Consider the following 26,450-nt stretch of genomic DNA (forward strand, 5'->3'; position numbering starts at 1 on the left):
CTGACTGAGCAAAGCTTCATGCTTTCTTAAAACTGTTCCTCAGGCTGTCTTGTTTCCTACTTTCTCAAGTCTTACTAGAAGACGAATTGATCATAAGATCTTTAGGTCACAAAAAGAAGTGATTCATACTAGAAATAGGATCGATAGTCACTTAGAAGGAATATTTTTGCCGTGAAAAAGGTACTAAAGAGACAGAACAAAGTCGATCTCATAAAATGTAGTTGTACTTTTGAACTGTAGATGGCAGCAACAATTGTATGGACCAAGGGCAGTATGTGTGCATCTTTTTTTCTAAAAGTTTATGGTTCTTGAAGTATGTGTTAGGGAGTGTGATAGCTGTCAGTCATTGCTCTCAGAAGGAATTCTGAAGGGACTTAAACTGTTGAACAAGAATATATTTGTTATAGCAAAAGTCAACAATTCCACTACTAACAAATATCAATTATAATTTGGAATAAAAGCTTCAGCTGCATAGGAAGGCTGAGAGGATGAGCGTGGAAAGGCCTGGATTCATGACATGTTGACAGGGCTCCAGAATACTTGTTTAATCTTATCATAAATTACTTTATATACTGTTTGTTCCAAAATTAATAGATTAGGTAAAATTTATAACCACTACAAGTTGATATTTTAAATTGGTCCTCATCTTAATATTGCCTCATGACTGGAGCAAGGGATACTGTCTTTATGGTTTTATATCTTATATCATGATTTCCCAGAATAAATGCATAATTAAGCACTTCTTAGCTGAAATTATATGTACAAAGCAAGAATTATACCTATGCAAATTTAGCAACACAGGACACTTTGTCTTCCACAGAATTACAAGCGTTTCTTTCCAGTATCGGGTTCAGCTCTTCATTTTGAGAGCATTGCAAGATGACTTCAGTACCTGTGCTGAAATGCATCCTGTCTTTGTCTAGCATGGGACCAAAAAAAACAGTACACACAGTTATTTGGTCTGGAGAATGACAGTAGAATGTCATGCCCATCAGAACCCCCTGAAATCAGGAATAGCTGTTAGCTTTGGAGGAAGAACAGTAGGCATGGTGGCAGCTGTAACCTTTGTATCTATAGGTAAGACCTTTTTTCCATTAATAGGCATAAGTTTTGATAGATCCTAATTCAGAAGAAGAAGAAACTTGGAGAAAAAGCTCTTCCAGAGAGCAGGAGGTTCGACTGAAAAGCCCCCAGACAAACAAAATCCTAGACTTCCCATGAAGATATTAAAAAATTATAGTGATGGTAAAGTTACATCATGAGAAAAATAACTTAATAGAGCCTCAGCATCAAGCGTGGAAATAAATCTGATACTTTTTCCCTGTACATATTCAAGTTCTAAGTATTGGATTCAGTGTAAGAGTAAAGGTTGTGAGTTTAGTACATTTAACAGCTAAAGGCTGTTGCATATTTATGAGCGGATATGGGTATGTATGGAGTACTTACATACCTCATTTTGTGTGCATGGTAGATTTGGTGACAAAACTCTCCTTCAAGCCACCTTCAAAACAGTAGAATAAAAGACTCTAAAGTCTTAAATTTAAATTAATTAAAACTGGGAAGCTATATACTTTTGGAAATCACATATTTTCTACATCACTAACTTATTCTTGATGCGATAGTATTTCTTTTTCAAATTACTGAACACAGATGCCATTTCAGAGTTGAGTTAGATAATTAGGACATGACAGAAAAGTGAATAGTAGGAAATAAATTTTGAATTAGTATTAAATAGACACACAGAAGATAAGTTCTAGTCCTGGATTTTAAGCAGGTAAGCAGATGCTGAGGGAAGTAGTTCATGCCATCACCTATACTGAAATGATCACATATTTTTATATAAAGAAGATTTTTATATAAAGAAGATATTATTTTATATAAATAAGACATCTTTGAGATCAAATTGTTGTAGTGGGCTTCAGCAAAAGCAAGAAGAAAAATTGTTGGAAAGGCCTTCATACTTCAGGAACACTTCTGAAGCAGCTACTTCTTAATAAGCACAGTTCCTGGAGACAAAGAAACCTTCAAAGAAAGGTTTACCTTAGAAATCAGAGGATTCAGGAAAAGAGTGAGAGCACTCTGATGTGGAGATCACTTACAATTTCAGATTTAGTTGTAAACAGAATTTTAGTTGTTTAAGGAGTTGAGAAAGTCAGTTTACCAAGCAGCGAGGGCTGGAATCAGGGTAAACTACATTAAAAAAAAAATCAATTACACATTTCTATTGAGGATGCTGAGCATGCAATAACCTCAACCATCCCACTTTTAAGAGGGCACAGAAATGGGAAGAATTGAAGAATCTTGCAGAACTTCTGCTTAAATAGGTGCAGAAAAGAATCTGATAAACCTGGTTCTAGAAAGAATTTGCAGTGAGGACTTCTAGTTTGAATTACAGCTCAAAACTAGGTCTGATATTTTGCAGCCAAGCTGCCTTGGATCTGACCAAGGAAAGGAGCAGTGTGAGGAAGAGCTGTGAGAAGTCTTGGCTGAGGGCTTCCCATCTTATCTTAGGAGCTGCATTTAAGCCTAGGCCCTTGGCTTTGATCCTTGCCAGAGCTATGATGTAGCTGTGCCTGGGTTCAGCCTCGTACTTTGCTGATCCCAGCCTTGCCATGCTGACCTGACTTCTTGGCTTGTCCTTGGACCCACCTCATTATTACAGATTTGTGTGGTGATCACTGAGCTATTGGCTGAAACATCACTGGACCAATTTCCCTCTTCTTGTTCAGGTACTGTGGGATTATGGCCCTTATCAGTACACTCACTGTCCCTGCCTGCCTTGTTTTCACCCCTGGCCCCGGGTTCACCCTCCTTTGTGGAGCAACCTGCTCGTTTACACTCTGATAGTCCGGTCCCTCCTTGAAAGACATATCCAGGTAGAACACCTCATGTTCTGGAAAACTGCTTACAAAACTTTTTGTAAGTCTTCTTTCCTACTGATGGTCAAGGAGAACTTTGAAGAATTTTATTATTACATTTTTTCTTGTCCCTTTGTAATTCTGCTCTGCTGCAGTATCTGCGAAGAAATATTTAAAGTCAGCTATTCAGAATTCAATACACGCTGGACAATGCTGTGAGTCTGCTACATGCCTAGAAGTTTCAAATTTCATCATCATGAAGCATGTTTCAACAAAGGTTTTAGAAGTCATAGGAATTTAAAAAATCTGCAAGTTCAGGTTCCACATTTTTCAGGAAGGGAGATTATTAGCATTTAATATAGATGTCCATGAAGATGATTCTTTCTAGTATTTGAAACATAAAGTCTTTACTCTATACCTGTAAAAAAAAGGCAAGAAAATAGTTTAAATCTGTCTGTATGTTCTGGGTAGACTCTTTAGTATGTGGTTGATAGATTATTTTTTTCCCTATTTCAGACAGTACTTTCACTTTATTAGAGAGATACTGTTAATGAAAAAAAGAAGGTACTAAAATTATGACGTACTTTCAGATAATGACAGATTAAGGCTTCACAGCTATTCATGATGAACACTCTGCTTAGGCACAGTTTAATGTTATTTTCTTGCTGTATCAGACAGATCAAAAGATTTGTTTCTTGTGAAAAAACAGGAGAGCTCTGAATCCCAACTTCCTCTCCACAAAAGAATGCTGAAAAAAGAACAGCAGCAGTAAGATAATTCTGATTAAAGCTGACTACGAGTAGGTACTTTGAGAAATTTTGTCAAGAGCTGTGTAAGTACTTGATTAATCATATACAAATCTATCTGTAGGCTACAGTTACCAGGCATAGTGAATTAGAGGGAAAGTCAGCTTTCATCTCTTTCAAAGAGATGCTTCCTGCCATACTGAGGCAAATCTCCTGAGGTAACTTGGCTGTTTATGCTGCAATCTTGCTTTGCAGTCAGCTGAGCTGAGGGTGTTCTTAGCCAGTTAATATGCATGTCAGTATCATGCGGCTGCTCTACATTATGGAAGTAGGACAGACTAGAGTTACTAGAAGTCACCAGGTTATTTCTTAATCAGAGTTGTGCTTGTTAATACTTGCCAGGAGATATTTCTGCTTTTCTTCTCTCATCAACAAAACAAAATGAGAGAGGAAAAACCCTCCAGAATGGCTCTTTCAGCTGGGTGGGAGCTGCATTGACTCCCGTGATTGACAAAACTGTTTCAGATGCTGACAGCCCAGGATTTCTGCATCTCCACTTTATTTGGATTAGATATGTATGGAATAGTGAAAGTACCTTTATTTTTTCGAATTTGAGTTACTTTTTAAATGTCTAGTGTGTCAAATAAAAGCAACAAGTTCACTTTAACCAGAAAAGTTCTTTATTATAAAATGAAACTATAAAGAACTGATGACAGAATGCATTTTCTGTGGCTTTTCTTGCTGTCTTTCACAGTAGAGCTACAAAGCTAAGTTGCAGGAAGGGGCAGTAAAGGACTGAGATAGTAAAAGAAGGGATTTTTTCAGCTTTTCTTCCTCAGGGCATAGCTGCTGTTTCTAATGACTTATCTAAAATTGTATTTCCTCAGATCATTTGTTCAAAATAAAATATCACTCTTACCTGTAGTTCTGTAGAACTGTTCCAAGTTTGTTTAATCTGACAGAAATTCAGTTCTGAATTTATACCAAATATAACCATGATGACTTGGCTTCCTTCTCCTTAGTTGTCTAAGACATAAAATGAGTGTGGGCATGATTTTCTCTAGAAACCTCTGTGTTCACATTCCTATTATATTCTTTAATTTGCATGTTATTTCCATCTTGATTGACTTCCCTGCATGTCACTGCTTTTTTAAGAATAAACGTCATCATAGGTCATATGAGAAGTGTTTCCAGCTCTGCTTTGCAGTTCTGTAGAATTCATTCACAAAATAATACTGATACACCTGGCATTCAAAGTACCTTTCTAAATTGCCCTCTGCTCATCTGTTCTCAGTTTTGGAACTAGAGCCATAATGATTCTGGCTTTAAAAGCCAGAATTACCAATTAGTCAGTGCCAACCAGACCTCTTTCAGAAGCATATCTAAATATGTCAGGAGATTTCTTTGGCCTCAAATGTACAGCTTTAGGATATATCAGCATAAAATACATATTCAGAGTTTATTGCTTCACCTGCATAATTAGGATCTTCAGCTACAAACACATATTTTCATTATCAAGTAGTCCAGATTTTAACAAAAGCATGAACGGTGTCTTACGATATTCACTAACATAAATGTTAGTGTTATAAAACGTCCTCTGGGTTGGTGAATGAGAAGCTCAGCATCTAGATTCGACTGATATGTGGTATAACTCTATCCTACATACATAGTACTCTTAAAAAGATCATTAGGAAAACAGAGAAGTTATCACACAACGTAATGTAGAGTCCTCCTTGTAAATGTTAATGCTAGCAGTACAAAGACATCTTAGTTAATGTTGTACTAGTAGCATCTGGGAATGATGCAAGGACATTAGGTATGCAACTAGTGTTTCAAAGCATGTACTATTAGCATCTCAAACAAGGCACTTACAAAGACTGTAATTGGATAGCTGATGAATTGAGAAAGCTTCTTCACAATTTCTTTGATTTGCCTTTCTTCCAAATATTCTCTTTGGTCTTCCTTTGGATTTAAGATAATCTTTGTTCTACAGCCATGGGGTTCCCCTTGAATGAAATCTGAGAGTTTTAGTAGCAGCATGAATGGCCAAATAGCAAGTTTTTTTGAAATTAAGAGTAATAAAATTATAATAAGAAATTCTTAATCATCATTGACTAGCTGATAATGATGAACCGGTGCTTTATACCCATTCTGTGCTCCAACAAATGCAACAACTACAGCAATTATACCATTTCAATGTGTATTTCCCCCAGCTTTCAAAACCCTGATGAAGCACAGCAGTACACAGCAACATATGAACGGCGAGAGGGAGTTTATAATGCAGAATTTGTTCATTTTGACCCTTTTCTTTAAATGTTATACATACTAAAAATTAAAAGTAGCAGTGGTGCTGTATTGTGTGATACCATCTTTATTCTCTTGCTATACAAAGTTCAGTCAATGTTTATTACCCAGCCAGGGCAAATTTGCTGCTAAAGTTAGAGATACTATTATATCAGATTGTGCACCAGTGCTCCCACTGCTGTTCTGCAATATGATCACTTGATATTAGCCAACTACAAGACAGAGAACAGCAAATTCCGTTTGTGAACATTTATCGTTATCAACGACAGCAAGAGAGCCTTGAATTGAAAGCGACATACATACCGCCTGTCTTTTTGCTTTGTGAGCAGGGTCACATTTGCAATCAGGTAGGCAGAGAAGAAGCTGATCCCAGACCGATCAATCCTGGAGACACCAGCATGAGCAATGTTTCTATTAAAGCTCTGCTGCTGGTCCTCACAGTAGTAATGGGGTCAGCTTTGGTCATCCTGTGCTTGAATCCATGATGGTTGGAGTGCAGTTGTGCTTGTCAGGTCAGACATTCCAGGATCCAGCTTGTTTGGATCAGTCACAGCCTCGAGTCTGATTTTGTCCAGAGACCACAATAGAGGCTTGAGCATTCTCAGGATATACTCAAGAATTTAGGCAGTGTTTTACTGGCTGAGTCACATTAATAGCTAGATTACTTGCAACCAATGAATTGCAGACTGGCTCCCTCAGAAAGGTTTTCTTGCTGAAATAGAAAGTGTTGATGAGCAACTATTTCAGCCTGGAAGGCAAGAGTCTTGTCCTCTTCATCCATGGGCTGATCTTCAGTTTGCACGGATTCAGTGTTAATAAGGATAAATAGAACTGAAACCTCACTGCATGTATATTATACATACACTCACACACTTGACTGTGGCATATGACTTTTTAAACTGAGTGAAAAAAATACCAACAATTTTGGATATATGTGTTGAGAGTGAAGGACAGAGAAATATTGTTTCAGATGTATCATTAAAACTCCAGTGTATATTTTGGATTTTCACATCTCTCCAATTTCTAATTTCTTGCTTAAGATGAAGATAGCGTAGGATGAGTAATTGTTTAATCAAGAGGAAATTAGTAGGCTTTTTAATTTAGTCATGTTGGACTGTATTATAAAGCAAGAAAAGTCATCACAAGATTTGATTTATTATCACTAATTAATTTCCCATGTACATTCTGGGACATCCCACAGTTCAAATTTTACAGTTATGACAAAATAACAAAGACTGGAGATTCTCACTCTCTTTTAACTGAAATCCTACCTGTACCAGAACACTCTGAGGTAATTATTTAATTTTAAGAATAAGCTTGAAATTTCTCTGGGAGAATGAGAGATATTGGCTTAGTTGGTATGACGATAAGACTAATATGGACTTGTTCATAATCCATTCAAGTCAGAATAATACTGCAAGGAAACGTATTTTATTGAAGGAACGTGTTATAGTGTAAAGTCCCTCCTGTTGGTCATTTAACAATAACCAAGTCTGAAACCACCTAAAGATGTAGAGTTCCTATTTAAGATATGCTCCTATTTAATGTTCCTATTTAAATTATGCTTAAACAGCCCCCTTTATTCACCTGGTTTGAATAAAGACCATGAGAGCTTTGACTCTCACCACTAGCTGGTTTTATTTTGCCTACAGTTCTGTCACAGGTGTGTGAAGGAAAGAAGACAAGAAACAGAATAAATTATAATTTAGACTGACTGGAAAGATTATGACAAGATTATGTTTGAATTTTCCAAAGGGAAGTGATGGAAAGAAACATACTGTAGGCACATTTCAGCTTACCTTAGCAGAGCAACTGATTTTCATCAGCTAAGTCTGGCAGTAAAAGAATCACTGTCATCACTCATCTTTCTGCAGGATTTTCTCTATGTAAGTAACCTTCAAACTGCACTTTTTAAAAAAATCAGCCCATCACTTGGTTTAGACATGCAGCAGGAATAGGAGAGTAGAGAGAAACTGAACAAGACTCCTTAGACATGGAGCAAGTCAAGACAGGTGCTGAGAGTGCATTATTCTGACATACCACATATCAAAGGCTGACTGGGTTTGCTAACCCATATATTAGAGGCAAGCAGCCTCCTCATTTGTTGTTTAGAAACTACAATCCTGATCCTTCAAAAGAGCGTTTATAATTTTTTATTTTTACAGAAGATAAGTAAAATGCTACCTACTCAAAAGAGTGTCGACATATTGATATTGCAGAAATAGAAATTATAATGTTAAGGGTAAACTTACAGAATCACAGAGTGACCGAGGTTGAACGGAACCTCTGGAATTCATCTCGTCCAACCCCTCTGCTCAAGCAGGGCCACCTAGAGCAAGCTGCTCATGATTATGTTCCTGCTCTGAAATGAACTCATTGATGGGTGACATCCCTTTGCAATTACACAAAGTAGACCACAGCCCTCTCTCAGACAGACTCATAAAGCTAAACTTTCTACAGGAGCAACTGGTTCCATCCTGTCTCACACGGCCTTAGCTCAAACAGCATGGAAGAACAGAAAAGGAAGATATCTCTACTTGTGAATGAGGGGGTGGCTAAAGTGCATTAATGGACTGTTCATGTTTCTGAATGCAAATGAAGACGGTAGAGCCCTAACTTGTAAGATTAAGTCACTAAACCAAAAGAGAAGCTTAGAAACTCTGTTATTAATATACTAATGAGGATCCCTCCTTGGTGCTTGTGCTATTGCTACAGTGGGCAAAGGGAGGAATATGTGTCTCTGCATATGCTCTACTACCCATCTAAGAGCTGGGACATGAGAGTTCAGCATGAAGTCTGTCTAGTTTGCAATGCTGTTACAATTCACCAGATGGGGCTAATACAGCAAATATAAATATTCTCTATAGAAGTCATACTGAACAAGTATATATAGGTAGGGAGAGAAATATATATTTGTATATATGACATAGGAGTTTTAACCTTCTAAAAGTCATTTGGGTTTTTTTTAAGTCCCTCAATGAGTCCATTATTTATAGTAGATACTTTGGTTCAATAATTTTCTATGAATGATATATTTAACTATTCAACCATTCACCACCACCCCACAAACCAATACCTGTTTCAGGAAATCTGTAGATTAGATGAAGCTTGCTTATTTAAAAAAACGTTTAAGTCTCTAAACAACTATAAAACCACGTATATAAAAATGGAATGGTATATGTTGTCTTCAGTTCCTAGATATAATGCTTTTTACTATGTTTAAATAAAAATACAAATACAAGTCGTAAAAATCAGTTTAAGTTTATAAATGTGTATGGCTTTCCTTTTTCATATGGTACAGTACACTGACACAGAGACTGATTCTGTCTAAGTCCATCTCCCGGATTTAGTTTCATGTAGAGGCTCTGAACATATTTAGACATTGCATTAAAGTTTTAGTTAGCTGATTTTAGAAAAAAAGTAAATCCCTGCATGCCAGTGCATCTATCAAATGTCCTTGTCTGGGTGAAATCATTGAATTGGAAAGTTAGTATTTGAAAATTGAAAGTAATTGCCTGTGAAAGATGTCAGACTGACGTTCTCTATAATCTACCATGTCTTTAATAAGCAATTCTATCATTATTACTGTCAAAGGAGGTGAAAATAAATTAAGGTTTAGTATGTGTCTACCCTATATTTGGTTTTAGCATGTTATCCGACTTATGAAAATAAACATAACAGTGAACAAATAGACATCAGATGGCATTTAACTCAACCAACTGAACAGTTATTTGGAAATTACATAAATTATGTTATACCTAGCACTTGGTCACTTGCTTTATATATGCAGCAAGAGAAAAAGAATGGAGAGAAACTGAACAAGCCTCATTAGGCGTTGAGGAAGTCAGAATTCTAGTTGGACAGGCACTTAGACTGCTGAAAGCCTGAGTGCTGATAATTTTTTATGATGGATTAAATTTTTTGTGTGATAAAATTATAAGGTACATATGATAATTACATAAGAATACATGCATCATAGCAATAAATCCCCATTCTCCTCAGCCAACCTCTCTTTGTCTTACAGATGACAAAAGCCCTGTCATAAAAAAAATTATCCTACTTGGATGGAAAAATTGTACTGGGAAGTTTGGTCTAAACAGTTACACAGTTCCAGTCACCAGTCTTCCAGCTCCTAGGTATGAGTAAGTTCTGGACACCAGATGGATGGCGAAGCCTTGTGAATTAACTTATACCCTTCCTGACTTGCAAACGAAAGTCATGAGCATGACCATAATAATGACCATAATGAAGCCAGCACATTATTTAGAGAAATAAGTCTCCTTTCTTTAAATGTGCAATGATTCAACTAGTGCTGAACGAACAGCTTGTGCTATGCAGTATCCAAAGCTCCTGTGCTTCTCTAAGCTTATAGAAAAGCTCATAAAAAGTCCCATTAGAAGATCATCTATCTAAAACTTCACTGCTTCATCTAAAGCAATTTGGAGAAAGTCATTCCAGCCATAGAACTGAAATTATACTTATGACACTGATGGAGAATCTCCTCCTATGACTGGACAGAAAGCAGAAAGCCATTCTCCTTCTGAAGCTCTCTGCAACGTTTGAGATAATATTGTCTCATGTGAGAAAGGTGATAACGGAATGTAGAATTTGCTAGCAAGTTTTCAGTCCCTCTTTGAGAAATACACCAAAGCAACAGAGAAGGATCTCAGCATCAGTTAGGTAGATGGCCTGGGGGAGACTGAGGAACCTAGGATAAATTTAAGACATCCATGTATATACATCTCTTAAGTGCAAAATGTTCACAGGCTCTTGATTCTGGTCACCTTTTAGAACTTCTCTGTTTCAGGCTGGTAATGCTTCTCTTTCCTTGGCTGTTACAGTCTGTTCTTCCCAAGGACACCTTTCTCAGCTTTCCTTATTTCCTGTTCTGCTTAGGGAGTCTTAAATCATGCAATGGCATCCATTTTTCTTGCATGGATGACTGTTGCTCACACCAGCTACAGGTTGCTTGGCTGACCTGCAACACCTATCAATAACCATGTATTATCATAACATGATAACCACAAGCTTCCCAGCTGAATACCAGCTGAATGAAATAGGTGATTCTGATGGAAGAGAAAATAATTTTAAAGCATTTATATGCTGAATCTTTTGTTGCTTAAGTTACAAACACACGAGTCTATTGCAGACTGCAGTTTAGGAGTGTTCTTGGCCTTCTTGATGGCACTACATTCTCACACTGCAGCACTGATAAGCATCACTGTCTAGAAATTCCAGTTTTGTAAGAAACTCAGTCATTGCTGCTGGCCAACAATCAGACCTTACTTATTCACAGGTTTATCATTCCTCAGCTGGATTACAGGAATACTGCATGTACGGATAAGATGTATTCCATATTTAGGGAGTTTTGAGAAGTACATAATGCTGTAGCACATCTTAGAAACACAAGGTATTTGTAGGCATATCAAACCAATCTCTCTGGCCTTCCACAGAATTTAATTTAAAATTCATTATCTCAGTCTTGCCTTCAGAGAACATAATTTCCAGGACAGCTACGGCTTCAAGATAAGAACTGTTGTTGACAAGAACAGCAGTCTTCACTGTGGAGGTAAGGTAGTCTGTTCAGGAGACAATTTACAGAGAGCTGATTGCAAACAGCAAAACGAAGTCTTCCAAAGACACAACAGAGTTCACTGTCATCCAATCTCAACTGCAAAGCAGATTTCTTTTACCCTGCCTTCTTCAATTCACATGTCTGTTTTTAAAATATCCATTTATTTTTAAGTAATAAAACCTGCCAACTATGAAAACAAAATGTTTCACATGCTCTTATGCTTGAGAAGGGATGAGAGTACAAAAACCACACAATGTATTCTAGCATAGCAAAAACTTACATGATAACTCCCTTTCAATTTGCAATACATATCATAATGCATTACCTCGTGTATTTAGTGTTAAATGTATGTAGAGATTCTTAATGTAAATAAAGAGCTATGAAACTAGGTCATGAACTATATTTTCTCATGATGAAAGCAAGTTAGACATACTTTAAAGCCCATGTAAGTAATTGGAAGCATTTTTCCAACACTGTAATTCTTTTTCTTCTCCCCATATTAAATGGAACTTTTCATACTCAACAGCATCAATCTTTTGACTAGTTCATATGTAGTGCTTACATCTCTCTATATACCTCTGTCTGTTAGTAATTCACACATGTTCATAATTTGTTAAAATTTGACACATTGCAGAGCTTTTGACTCTTTTGACTCTTAAGCCAGTCACACACTAAATGCCTAAATTGGCTTTGGCATCAGAAGTCCAAATAAGACTTGACAGACCTACTGTCGTTGACAGGCACTGCAGAGATGAGAGATGGTCTCCTGATTCCTGCCTCATAATCTGCAGGCAGTGCAGCTAGAATAGATACTGTTTGCATGATGGAATATGGGTGTAGACACCGTCCTCTTTTTTTTTTTTTTTGTTGGCTCAGAAGAGCTGGTAAAAACATCACTAGTATTAGTTGTTGCACTTTTTGGGAAGTAAGAGATGGCATTCAAATTGAAGCATAGAAAAGTTTTGTTGGTAACTGTACTTGTATTGCATAAGTTTTGAGGCTGCAGTTTCCTCATGGCCAGAAAAAGCACTATTAATACTACGTTCTGAAAAGTTGCAGCATCAATTTATGCCCTGCATAAATCAATCTCAAAGGACCACACTATTTCATTAATGTTATGAATTTTGCTCATGTCTGTTTTCCAACTTGCCAAAACATTTGCAAGAAGTAAAGGCACAACACAGCAGTGATTCTGACTGACCTCTATTTATTGGTTGTGTGGTGCATACAAAACAACGCATCTAGGGGTGTCCTCATGGGATTATTTCAGAACTAACAGCTTTGGTTAGCTTGAAACAGAAGAATTTACAAGTGGTACAGAGAATTTTTTCATAAGGCTTATCTCTGTAACCTCTTGTTTCCCATTCTTTAACCAAGTATTTGATGAGTATTGTTGACAGGGCTGTACAATAGTGTTCTTGTGACTTGCAGCTGTGTTTTTCAAATGAGTATTTGTCTTGGATGCTCTGTGGAATCTCGCAGCAGCTTTTATTGATGTTTCTTGGTAAATGTTAAACACTACATCAATTCTTTGACTTTCTGCACCATCATGTACTGCTGATAACCAGGTACTTGTTAACTTTGTTTATTCTTTGGATCACACTTATTCCATCAGTGACAGCTGGCCTGCTGTGGTTTCAGTATGATTTGTATTCCACACGGTCCCTCTACCAAAGTTTCCTGCTTTGTTGCTCAGTGATCTATCCGAAGTTGTAGTGTGTAAGTAATAAGACATACTGAGTATGCATGCTTGGAGCAACACTTTTGTGTGTGTGTGTTAAATCTTTGTCTGTTTTGAATATTATTATTATTTAGAGATCTTTGCATTTCCTGCTTTTCTTTTGGTGACTGAAAACATTCTGACCTTCTTTCTGGAAGTCCATTCATGAAATTTCCACATGAAATAACCACTCTTAGGCAAAATTCTTAGACTAATTGCAGGTCTGCTCACACACTTTATGTACTTTTAGGATGTCATCAATACCATCTGGCAGGGTTGGCTGAGAAACTGACAAGACCTATTGGTCATTAATGACTGGCTTTATCTTAAGAATTTCAAGCAAGGTTCAATACATGGCCTTTTGGAAGTCTGATTATCTGTACTTGTTCAGATATTCACTCAGATACATACTCTATTCTGCATGAGTTAACTCAGAGATCTTCGGCTGTTTCATGTCTCTCAGCTACCTTGTACTAATATTTTGATGGTCAGCAGCAAGATAGTGTTTAGCTGCAAACTAAATCTCTTTGAACTAAATTGATTTGAAACTAAATCCCTTTAACATCCTGGAGTCTGAGTGGACTTCTGTGGTTGAGCTGACCTAGTGGAAAGAAAGGGAGGTCCTGCTTCCCTCTGGCTCTGCTGTGCATTCCTGTCCTCTCCCTTACATAGTCAGTGTTTTTCATTTAGCCCTATTCATTTTGCATTGGCAGGGAGTTTAATTCTCTATCCATTTATCTTTCAGAAATGACTCTCATGAGGTCAGATGAGCACTGCTGCTGGTGAAGGAAGCAGCAGCAACAGATAGTCACAACCTTCGGCTGCAGCCACATTAGAGCAACACAGCTACAGCATGAGACTATACCTTGAAAGTGTTTTTTATTAATATAAGATGATCTAACTCTCTGCTGCTTATCTTCCCCTAGTTGCACATTCCCAACTCCTTCCTTATTTTGGCTCTAGCAATTCTGTGATGAGTTGGATCAGCCTAGTTGCTGATCAACAGTTTGCTTACCTGAGAACCCATCATTTCGTTGCGTGGATTAGTTTTCAAGTGGATCTGACTCAACCTTTGGTTGCATCATTACTAGAACTGATGCAAGGGAGGTAATGGAAATATGTACCTGAAGATAGAGGAGCAGTCAAAGCCCCTTTTTGCAGTTGGAGATCAGTCTTAGATCAGCTTGAGTTAATCATGAGGCTGTAGTTAGACAAACTCTTTAAGCTGAAACACCTGCCAAAAGAAACAGTCCTGCCTCCCTGCCCAGTGAAAACAATCTTTTCCAACCCTGTGCCACTTCCTTCTGACATTGATCTGGTTCACCGTGCAACACAGCTAGTTGTATAGTTGCATGATGATCAGAACAATGAAATGAGTTACCTGACAACCAGTTTTTCAGGTTAACATTTCAGGTCAACTCCCCAGCCTGGCTCTGCGTGCAGCTGGTAGTTTAGAGGCTGGTGCAGAGCTGGAGGGACGGTGGAACTCTCTCCTTCAGGGGCAGCGTAGCCTTGACGCGCTGCACGCTTGTATTTGCCGTCTCGGAACTGATCTACCCATGGGACCCGCCCCGCAGAGTTTAGCAACCCCATCTGAGCAGGCTTTCGGGAGCTGGCAGGTGCGCTGGCAATAACCTGTGGACAAAGCTGGCCAGGACCAAGGCAAACGAGCCCATGAACGTCGCCACAGGGCGGTGGCACCCCATTTTGTCTGCTCCATGACAGAGGCTCTCACCTGGGCGCCACCACCCCTACAAACGGCGCTGCCTCAGCGCACACTGACACCTCTGACTCTATGGGCCCGAAAAGCCTCTCCTCACACCAACCAGCCGGAGCACGACCCCCTTCCCACCCCGTTCCCCGCAGCTCCCGCCCTGCAGCTCTGCCCACTGCACTCCGCCTCCATGTTGATCAACCTCCCCCGTCCCCCGCCTCGCAGCCGCGGCCACCACCCTCCCGGCGCCCCGCCCCCCGGCCGCAGGCCCCGCCCCTCCCCGCCAGGGCCCGCCCAAGGGCAGGCAACCCCGCGCGTGCGCAGACGCGCAGTAAACAGGCGCCGCCGCTCCGCCCCCTTACGCCGTTTGCGTGGCCGCCTCCGCGCAGGGCTGCGCGAGCGCCGGTGGCGGCGGCGGTTGCGCAGTGGCGCTACATCCGGGCACTGGGGCAGGATGAATGCTCCTTTCCAAGATGGCGGCGGAGGGAGGAGGGAAGGAGATGAACGAGATTAAGACCCAGTTCACCACCCGGGAGGGGCTGTACAAGCTGCTGAGCCACTCGGAGTACAGCCGGCCTAACCGGGTGCCCTTCAACTCGCAGGGCTCCAACCCGGTCCGTGTTTCCTTCGTCAACGTCAACGACCAGAGCGGCAACGGGGACCGGCTCTGCTTCAATGTGGGCCGGGAGCTCTACTTCTACATCTACAAGGGGGTCCGCAAGGTACCGGGGCTCGGCCGCTGGGCTGGGGGGGAGTGGCGGGGGTTCCGTGCCGGCCGCCCGCCGAAGGTCCGCCGGCTGCCAGTGGGGTGTGGGAGCCCCGCCGCGGGGGGCTGCGCCGTGGGCGGGGGGCAGAGGCCGCCCCGCCGGGCCGCCTCTCCTTCGTCGTTTCCCCCTCCGGCGGCCTTGGGACTGGCAGCTTTTCGGTTGCGGCCCAGTTGTGGCTGAGGCTTCAGCCGCTCTCCCGATTAACTGGCCTGTGGGGTAGCGGTTAGGGATGGGGGAGCGTAGGCCTGGGCTGGAGGGCTCTGTGAGGGACCGGCGCTGGCTCTGTGCTAGTGGGCTACGTCAGATACGGTGTCACCAACGGTAGGTGTTTGTGGGGGGGCCTTCGAAGGGATGCGATTGCTTGGGCCCTCCTTGGCATGCAGGAGTGAGGGTTGGCTTGCCATTGGCAAGGCAACCCTGGGCCTCCTTCACCTGCTGCTTCAGGTCTGAGTTTGCTGGACACTAATGCCTGTTGTGATTATGGTGGTGTCAAATCCCTGCTTCCAGGATCTTTCCAGCTTTGACTGAATGGCTGCAGTATTCACTATAATTTTAGGCCTTTGTCGTGACTTTGAAATATGGACTGATTTTAGGATTGTTTCTAAATGGGAGCAGTGCAATGAGCTGAGTTTTAAATGTCAGATAATTAACATGGAGAAAGCTGCTTTTACAGGAAAGAACCATTGATGCACTTGAGAGAGACTCCTTACTTGTCATTATTTGTTGCAGGACTAACAGTGCATGCATTTGGTCTCTGAGGTCACCATATTTATGAACAGACCCTTTCTACTTGTTGTCCTTGATTTTATGGGATTTAGAGAAGGATTCAGAATTTGTCATAGAGTGAACATGTGTCACTCCTAATATAGGTAAAGACAGATATAATTATTGTCAGCTTTCTATTTCATGTTTCAAAAAGCTGGGTATTCGTTATTTTACATGCTTGGGATTCAGCTGCCATAATGTGAGTACCTTGAAATCTTCCTGCTGTTAGCCCATCATTCAGTGTGGGATGAAGGTGCAGAGAACTAGTGACAGATGCAGGGCTGTGCAGGAAGCTTGTAGATGAGCAAGAAATTATACCTGAATCTACTATGTCCTAAGCTAGTGCCCATATCACTCCTCCTCTGTATGAAATGTAAGCACCAACTGGAGAATAAAGCCTACATGGATATCTGTTGACTGTGACTTAATAGATCTGATATGTCCTATATAATTATGTGGAAGAGCGTGTGTATGGATTTTAGTTTCACCTTTTCAAGAATTTTAATAATCTAGTTATGTTTTAAATAATACTTGGACAATAGTTTTTTTAAGTATGATATGAGTGCTTTGTATCAAACAGTATTTGCTATTTATAAGCAGTTGCTATCTTTACTATTTACAAGGTATTGTGGGTGGCAATATCTCTGAAAATCTGTATCCTAAATTATTAGCATGTTTGGATTCTGATATTTTATATTCGTTTTTTCCATATGAAGTAACTGCAGAATTCCCTCAGATTACAGAGCAGGCCTTCATGTACTTTAGTAATGGTACATGTGATTCTTGCAAGTTGTCTTAGTCATCTCTTGCCACACTTCTGAAAAATAATAGTCTAAGGCCTGGAACTTCATTGAAATTAAGGAACTGGATAACTTTCAAATTATAAAAATTGCTTTGATCTGAGTATTTTAATTTTTTTTTAGATGCTAAAAGCTGCTGGTGTGATATACAGTAACTGAGAAAATTTTTGTTTGTCAGATTGTTAACTTGTGAGCTTTGAGGTGTACCTGTTACAGTGTTAAATACTTTTTTCTCTAAGTAGCATAAAACATATGCATTGTTAGAACAGAATTCAATTACCTTTTACAGTATGGATTTAAAATACAGTCTATATTCTATACATTAACTTTAGTAACGTGAAGCTAGAGAAAGCTGAAATAGATTGAAACACACATAAAGAAAATACTTTAAATGAGAATGGGGAAGATGGTATGTCTTAAACTTGTAATACTTGCTTCTTTGGAATTTGTTTTGAAACTATTCAATTGGAAGTCATTGTTTTGTCTATGTACAAAGTTGACATAAGAACAGGCTGATAGTCTTTCAACTGACTATTTGAGCTTTTCAAAATCAAAAGTTATATCTTGTGGCTATCATAAAAAGGAGAGCAAGCTATTATTAATTAACTGACAATGTAATTCTGCCTTAAACTGGACAAGCTATCAAACTCTGCGTATCTTCCTGTTCTTGAGGGCTGGAGGGGGTGAGGGACTTCCATCTGTTGAAGACCAACCTATTTGTGATCCTCTGTGTAATACAGATGCTAATAACTTCAGTTTTAACTGTTAGTTCATGACTATCTAAGTATCCTTTTAAAAAATTTCCTTAATTACTTTAAGACTATAATTTTCATTTTGGCTAAGTCCTATTAGAATATTAGAGTATGAGTTGAGTTTAGTGAAGCTGTGCTGTGTGTGTATATTGGGTTGCTATGATTTTGTCTTTTTAAGTCTTTTTTTAAGGTCTGCTTCTTTTCTCGCTAAGGAAATGCTATATTTTTACTAAAATGAGTGAAAGAACCACCAGGACTTTATTTTAAGTAACTCTGTCTGTTAGATACTGAGATAATTCTTGCATTGGTAATCCATTGCAGATCAATACACATCAAGTAAGAGTCACACTTAAGCCATGAATGACACTTAAGAATAAATAATGTAGTATTAAGTCAAAGATACCACTTGAAAGGATATTTCTTGAAATCAGTGATGCTAAGTTTTCTTCTTTTAGTTTCCCTTAAATCCTAAACATGTTGCATCTGTGACATGTAGTTTGTAAGTTATCTTTTTAAGCTAATACATGTGTTCTGTTTAGGATATTTAACCTATATAAAGAAAAAATGTTTCCAGGCATGTTTCTTTAACCTTGATCCTTCTTCCAAGAAACTTGGTTGAAAAGTTATGTCTGGTGTCCAGAAGGGTGGTGTGGGAGTTGGAATACTAATAGACAATGATAATGGTTTGGTAGAGATGAGTTTTGGACAGCATTTCAAGCTGTCGTTAGTGACTTTTTAAAACAAAAAGGTATTTTCTCCCAACTTTGTTCTTCACCTCTTTAAAAAGGAAGCTGAGCTTTTACTGTTTCATGTTTCCGTGTTACCCCTAAACCTTACCATTACCATCAAATATGTTGCCTTGTTTTCCATGTCATAGAAAGCATATCAATTATGAGCCAGTGCATTCTTGTTTTTATAATTAAACTTCTGCAGCTCTCTTTGTGTTAATAAGGCAATGCAGGCTTCTAGAAAACTGCTGCTTTCTGATTTGGATCCACTGAAAAAAGAAATGAACCTATAGTTTAGTAAGGAGAAATTAAGCTGTTATGGCATGAGCTGTGGTTGCATTACTTATGTAAGTATGTAATTATTCTCAACTGCACTGTCAATGGGCTTTCCCTTTCAGTCCTTAACTTTGGCTTTAAGGTTAGATGTCTACGGTGATCTCTTGTTAAACAGAAGGGGTAAGTTTTCATGAACTCAACTAATCTAGTGGCAGCTGAAAATGATGGTCTAGCAGTATAGTATCCTCTTGGCAGAGTGCTCCTATTTCCTTGCTGTCTTTGGCAGTACTTAACCTCTGGTTGAGCTAGTTCAGCTTGCTAAACCAGCAGCAAAGTACTTGCTGTTTTTCTGAGCAGATTTTCGCTTGATTTGGTAAGTTGAACTGTCTCATTTTGAGGTTGGATGTTAGCAGGCACAGTGAGAGCAAAGAAAGGGTTGGAGGGCAGAGGGAACAAAGCTACGCCCTTCAATGGCCTGGGCTGTCACACCGAATCCACTGCCTTATGAGGCGTCTCCTCAATAAAGCATTTACTTCAGGCTTAAGTCAGACTCAGAGTGATCTGTTCTTAGGGGATTGTTGACTTAATTTTGGTTAAGAGAGTTATAGGTGTTACAGGAAGCCTTTGTTATTATTTTAGGTGTTTGCTTCTTCATGGAGTAGGGTTATAAAGTAATAATTCAAAAATTATTGCTCAAACTATGATGCATTGATGGTTGCCTTTTCGTGCAGCCCCAAATCAGGAGTGAGGGCTGTTACTTGATTCTTGCTTAGGAGACAGTCTTGAGGTACTTAAATATGGTTTGTGGCTAGCTTTGCAAAATGATTTATTAGTTGATTCATTAGACTGGAAAAAGGAGAGCGCTATCTCATCTTCCATGCCTTAGGAATGGCTGACAAAACAAGGCTTTCTAGATTGCTGCTGACATTAACTGTCAAATCTGTTTCCCTTTCTACTAGGAAGCTAGTGCATTTTTCCTTTAAGAAATTTTGTGTGTGATAACTGTGTTTATTCTCCATATATTATAAAGGTTTCTGGGCAAGTTAGTCTGCAGCTGTCACTGCAATACAGTCATATACAGGTACATATTGGCAATAGCATTGCATGGTGCACAGTCTTAGTTTTTATGTAACATATTGGGAAGTTATAAAATTTGAATACGTAGTTTAGCTTATTACGTTATGTTAAACTTTTTGCATTGTATTTGAATTCTGGCTACCACTGTCTTTGTTTAACATGTGGCAGACTTTTTCCTAACATTGGTTGTTTCATTTTTTTGGAACCTCTTTCTCATGAAAAGAAGCTTTGTCTTTAGTTCTGCTTTTTTCCTGAAGCTACCTAAAACAGCAGTCTGTCAATAACTATAGAATATTAAAGTATGTTGTAATGGTGTTGGAGTAGAGACATATGTAGGTGATAAGCTCAGGTTGGTGGAGGCATGGAGGCCAGAATCTCTGGACTGTCTTTTTAACCTTATGTTGAGCAAGTGGCTTAGAAGTAATTATATTTCTACTAAGATGAAAGTAATCTCATATCTCAACTTCTTTTATTAAGACTTAACATATTGGTGGTCCCTGGTTATCAGTAAAAATACTGATGATATGTAGGTTTCCTTCCTTTGCAGTTCTCTAAATTACCTTTTTTGTGTCTGGCTTGATACTGGAGTCTTTGTCTGGTTGAGAAGTGTTATGCTTGGTGGTGACATCCATTCTGTAGACTGTTCATCTAGGATCTTGTTGCAACAACAGTGATAATGGGTGGTATTTGTCACTGTGCTTAATATTTTGTTTTGGGAAGAGTAGTGCAAGACAGCTCTGGGTTGGAAGCTGGAATCTGTGGAGAAAAACGGAAAATTTTTGCAAGATGTGGTGGGACGGTGAGTTTATATTACTGTATATTTAGAGATCACCAAGCTGTGTCAGGCCTCCAAAAAAGATGTACATTTTAATAGCATATATGAGCTATAAAAATGCTGAGATTTGTAAGGATCTTTGAAGATACACTTGCTCTGAAGAAGAGGGAAGAATACCTACATCTTCATGACGAGTTCTTAAACTTGCAGTAACAGGAATTCCACAGCCTCTAAATAACTTGTTTTGGTGCTTAGTTTTCTCCACACCTCCCCCCACCCCCGCCCCCAATATCTAACTAAACTTCTTGTTCAAGGAAAAAGAAACCAGGCTGAATGGTGTTACTTACTGTGGACATCGAGAACAGTTGACTATTGCCTTTGACTTTTACATATTTGAAAACTTGTTATTTTGTCCTCATTTTTCCCAAGGTAAATAAATCTATTTCTTTTAACCTTTCTTCTCAGATCATGAGTTCCAAATGTTTGATTGCTCTCCTTTAGATTGGCTTTTATTAGCTTGCATTTGTGGTACCTAAACTAGATACAGTGCTTCCACTGTGACTTCAGTGCAGAGTAAGGGAGAATTATTATTGCCTGCTGTGTCTGTCTTCTAATATTCTCACTAATGTATTGAATAATGTTGACTTTCTTGCTTTTTTTTTTTTTCCTGGTTGTTTATAAATGCTGTGTAGTGTTTTCATTGAATTTTATTCTATTAAGTTTATTAGAGAGTGGTTTTATTTCCAATTCTTTGCTGCATACTGAAAAGATCCAATCTTGATGTCATTCACAAATTTGATGCTTTCATTAATGGATGAGAGTACACATCTCATAGAATTTTAAAACCACACATTGAGTTTGCTGCTGACCTTCTTTAGTCCAGTTACTCTCTGAAGACAATTAGATTTGTTTGGTGCTTTTGGCAAGTTTGCTTTGTATGCTTTTTTCCCATTTTCTGGTTGCTTACAGTCTGACAGTGGTTTTGATACCAAGGAAGGGTTTACTACTATGACTGTCAAATTCTACTACAAAGTGTTCTGCGCTTAAATATTTATTTATACCAGAATCAAACATCACTCTTATTGTCAGAGAGATGACAGGCAAAGGTGACTAATGGAAGTACCACAGTAAAGACTGCAGAACTTTTCTTAATGGTATCTGATGCCATCCTGAAACTGGGGAGATAGTCTTTTTCTGTGCTGGAGGAATTTGCGTAGTCCATATTTCTCAAGTGTGCTGGATGTGACACTAAATCTATTTTATCCCTCTTTAAAAGGGTGTTGTAGACTTCTTTTATTCAAGAAATCCCTTAATTTCCTGCTGAGTTTTTTTATTCTCTATTTTGTAGATAATAGTTGTTATGTTGGGACTGGATTCACCAGTTCTGTGAAAGCATTGTGGCTAGATCAGTAGTACTTTACCTGTTGATCTGTGCTTGTGAAGGTATTTGAAAGTCTCTTGGAAACATGTTTCAAGTGTTTAATGGATGGATGTACTTACCACCTCGAGTTTTATGATGTAGATAGATGTTTTCTTTCTTAATTCTAGCTAGGCTGTACTAAGGACTGACCAGATATGTTACAAAATGTTCCTGTAGAGCTTTTCTGAAGGGTGGGTTTTTTTGTAATCCCTTTCTTTCAATAACACTTCAGAAGGAAATAGTGGAGTGTTAATGTCGATTACAGGAGTATAGGTAGATTTAAGTGTTTAACTTTGTTGTGAGGCTTATAGAGCAACTAGGACTGGCTTGAGTAAGAAGAAAGACTAAAAAGCTGATTTAAAGACTAAAAGGCTGCTTTAAAATGACACTGTTACACTGTTAAATGTTTCTTGCTGTGAAAGAGAACGAAATATCTGCACTTGACTGAGCTTGCAAGATGATTATTATCTGGGGGCTACTTCTGAGTTGTAGGTAGTGGCATTAGTCTGTAGTGCTTTTACTTCCCCCAGTCTGTGCTTCAAGCCTTTATCACAACTGTTTGACTTCAGTAAGCTATTGCAGTATATCCTCTGAAGGATTGCTCTCTGAGTAATAGTTCATTTATCTATGGCTGCCTGTTTGGCTGGCATGTTTGAGAGGGAATGCTAGGCTATGTTGGCCAAACCCCCAAATTGGTATGCAGTATTTTACAGGCAGTGAATTTGTGTGTGTGTGGTTGGTTGGACTTTTTTTGCCACTGCAGGTATAATTTTTTGTTTGTTTTGTATTGAAGTGTATTTGTAGTAATATTGCACTTACATGAATTCAGTTGGGGGAATTTAAATCAGTGTAAAACCATTACTTGTGGCACTTATTTGCAGATTGACAAATAATGGTTGTTTGTAACAAACACTTAGGTGTCTGTAGTGAGTTTTGTGGGCCAGTTTTGTCAGAATATTTACAGAAGTGTTGTGCTGTGTGCTTAAATTACAAGGAGTTTGCATTATGCTTTGACACCTGACAGTCTAAAACAGTTAAATAGTTAACTGTTAATAGTTACAACGTAGATCGAAGATGCCTCAAACTCTAATTAAATGTTGCCTAGACCCATCTCTGAGAGGATTGTAAGCCATAATTGTCTTGTTTGACATTCTAGAATCAAATTTAATGCCCTAGTTTGAAGCATTGCTGTAGTTTCTGGCTAAAGGGAGCCATCTGAAATACTTTCTTTTGAAGGACATGTATCCAAAGGCCACTTGCTGTCCAGTTGTCATGACCTTAAGTTGACACACTTGGTTAAATTACTTTTTAAAAATGGTGCCATTTAGTGCCAGTAGTGCCTAATAATGCCATTGTCCTCTTCGAAAGCTTAAGGCAACTAAATAGTATTTATTTAGTTGTAATTAAATGTGCTGTACCGTAAATTAAAGTAATAATGTTCTGTTGTGTCCTCCTCAGAAATCGAGTGTTTTCTGTCCCTTACTTCACCCCAGTTGTAGGTCCAAATGTATATGAAGTCAGTCTTCTAGCACCTACATACCTCCCATTTCTTGCCCCTGTAACTTAAAACAAAGCATCTGCTTTCGCTTGTTCCAGCTTCTGTTTAGCAGACTGTTGGTACACGAGAAGCAGCCCTGTAGTCTTTGTGGGCAGGACCACCAGCCGCTACACTTGAAATCTTTCCAGTGACAGTGTCGTAACTTGCGTTGGGATTTTTGTCTTGCATTATTCAGTAAAACTGTTCATAATGGAATGATAGATCTCTAATAGATACTTTCTGCAAATTGATTTCAGTTTTGGTTTACCAGCTGTAATTGGTCTTTAATTTCATGAGTTAATCATAAGGTCCTCATGTGGCTGTAATGGTCAAAGAAATAATACTTATATTTTTAAAAAATTTTTAGCTCTGGGATTGGAAGATGGCTGTATTAAGCAGTTCTTGGTTTAATAATGCCTGATTTTTGTACACCTAGAGAATGTGAAGTGCTATATTAGACTAAAAGCTAGTCTAAATAAGAACTTTAACTTAAAAATGCCCTGGAGTAGGGAGAAAACACTGGATGTCATGAACAAACTTCAATATCCCCAGTCTCCTAGGAATAAAAAAAAAAAGTAATTCTTATCTTACAGGAAGTTTACTACACTTTGTCAGGAAAGTGATGCCACATAAAACTTTGAGAGGGCTCCGGTTTATGACTTTAATGCTCCCTTTCAGCTAAAGAAAGGGGGAGCAGTGGCAACAGGAGACTGAATGGATGCCAATATATATTAAAACTATCTGTTAAAAATCCACGAGTCTAGTGAAATAAACTATTGGAGCAATGCCTTATGGAAACGTTAGCCTGCACAGTCATAAGGATAACTCAATAAATCTGAGTAACATAAATGTCTTCTCTTCCTGACTTACAAATGTAACCATAACAAATATGTAATCCTACAAGTCATAGTCTTGTCATGTTTTAACTGTGGCAATTCATTTCTAGGGATTTTTTTTTTTTTTGGTCACAGTTCTTGTAACTAAGTGTACGAAAATGGTGTGGGTTTTCTTTAGATTTGAGGTGGATATTGGAGCATGACCCTGACACAAGTTTGAGGTTATTGAGATGAAATTTTGGCAGAAGTTGTTGTGGGTTTTTTTTGTTGTCCTGATTTTTCTGGTTTTCTATTAGTTACTGTCCTCAGACAGTAGGTTATATTACAGAAAAGTAGTTAAGTAATGATTTCTTTTTAAAATCATGTGTTCATAAGATGGCCTGCCTTTCTCGCCTTCAGCAGTGAAGCTGTGGTCCCTGGTACAGAATAACTTAGGGCTCTTGTGGACAGTTAGCAAACACCTGCAAAGTTTTAAGATGGCTAGATGAAGTTTCTGACCTTCTAGCAGTGTTGGCAGAATAGATTTTGCGCCAGTGAAGTGACTGTTCAAGTGTAGTTCTGTGTTTTAGCCAAAATACAGCCTCTATAAATGACACTAGGCTGAACTGGAATGGTTAAGCGTGGGCACACGTTAGCACTTTTGTATCGGAGAGATGGGGCAAAGAACAACTCAAATAGATGCCCAGATGAAGCTGCCTTTAGTGATGTTCAAGACGATTCATGATTTTCTTCATTGTTAGAGTAACAAAGTGCTCACTGTTGATTAAGTTACTTCAGCAGTCCAGAGGCAGCTTGCTTAGCTGCTCTAACTCTTGTGTTGCACTGTAGCAGTATGCATGTCTCTCTTCCCTGTAAGCAATAGGTAACCCCTTTTGCAAAAAAATATTGGGCTGGCATTGGTCTGGTTGATCTGTGTGTTGTTTTTTGTTAGTCCTAAACTGATAGAGGCTTTGCTTGTACATAAGAGAGAGCCAAAGGGGATTGCTAGTAAGATCAGTGCTTGGAGAAGTCCAGTCCTATAATGCTAGAAAAAGCTTTTACTGTGCTTTCTCTTTAATCATTTGGGAACCCTTTCTTTATTTGTAACACCTTGGATTAGTAGGTGTCTTGCAGCTCTGGCACTTCCAGTGCAAGCTGATATAAAGGAGAATTTAGATTTGGACAGTCTTGTGATACTGGTGCTGGTTAAAGGTATGATTATTTTTGATAGCAGAAATCCTTAACATGCGTAGTATTAGTATGCTCATATCAATGGGAGGGGTGATTTAATAGCTGGGCTGTGTTTTGTCAGTAGTCTGTGTTCAGTTCTGTGCCCTCATATAGGCTTCTGTTAGGATCTTTAGCAAAGTGCTTGAGATGTGGGCAGTTACTCAGTGGCAAGCACTACTGTCTGCAAGAAGATCAGTAGGTGACAGTAGATCACTGCCTACTCTGAGACAAAAATCAGCCTGAGGAAAGAGACAGTGTGGTGTGACCATTTGGTATGTTAAATGCTTTTAGCCCTCTAATGGTAATTTTTAAAGAAAGTGATTAATAGCAGGCAAAAAGGGTTTTCTTTCCCTACATAATACCTGTACCAGTGAAACTGTCAGCACTTACTATTACTTTAAGTATCTTAACACTTTGCTTGCTTTAAAATAAGGCTATTGGGAAAGCTAGTGCTGAAATTGGGAACATGCTGCCTTTTGCTCTAAAACTTCTGAAGCGGGATTCTGGTTTGCAGACTAGGTGATATCCTAGAATTTGTACGTATGGGCCTGTGGGGAGTCTGAGTTCCCTGCATTGTGTATGTGTTAGGGA

At 38.9% G+C, this 26,450-nt stretch overlaps 1 protein-coding gene across 16 annotated transcripts in view; it reads left to right on the forward strand.

The window, feature by feature from the left end:
• Positions 1–15,343: 15,343 nt before the first annotated feature.
• The window catches only part of WDR20 (WD repeat domain 20), a 47,120-nt gene continuing 36,013 nt past the window's right edge, over positions 15,344–26,450 (forward strand). For all 16 annotated transcript variants that reach the window (XR_012623342.1, XR_012623343.1, XR_012623344.1 and 13 more), the window contains exon 1: positions 15,344–15,639. Coding sequence is in view for 7 of the 16 variants with exons in the window: in XM_074825128.1 (XP_074681229.1) it covers positions 15,376–15,639 (264 nt within the window). In the remaining 9 variants the exon portion in view is untranslated. The remainder of the gene's footprint in view (positions 15,640–26,450) is intronic.

This window comes from Strix aluco, chromosome 4, assembly GCF_031877795.1.
Source record: "Strix aluco isolate bStrAlu1 chromosome 4, bStrAlu1.hap1, whole genome shotgun sequence".
Classification (NCBI taxonomy): domain Eukaryota; kingdom Metazoa; phylum Chordata; class Aves; order Strigiformes; family Strigidae; genus Strix; species Strix aluco.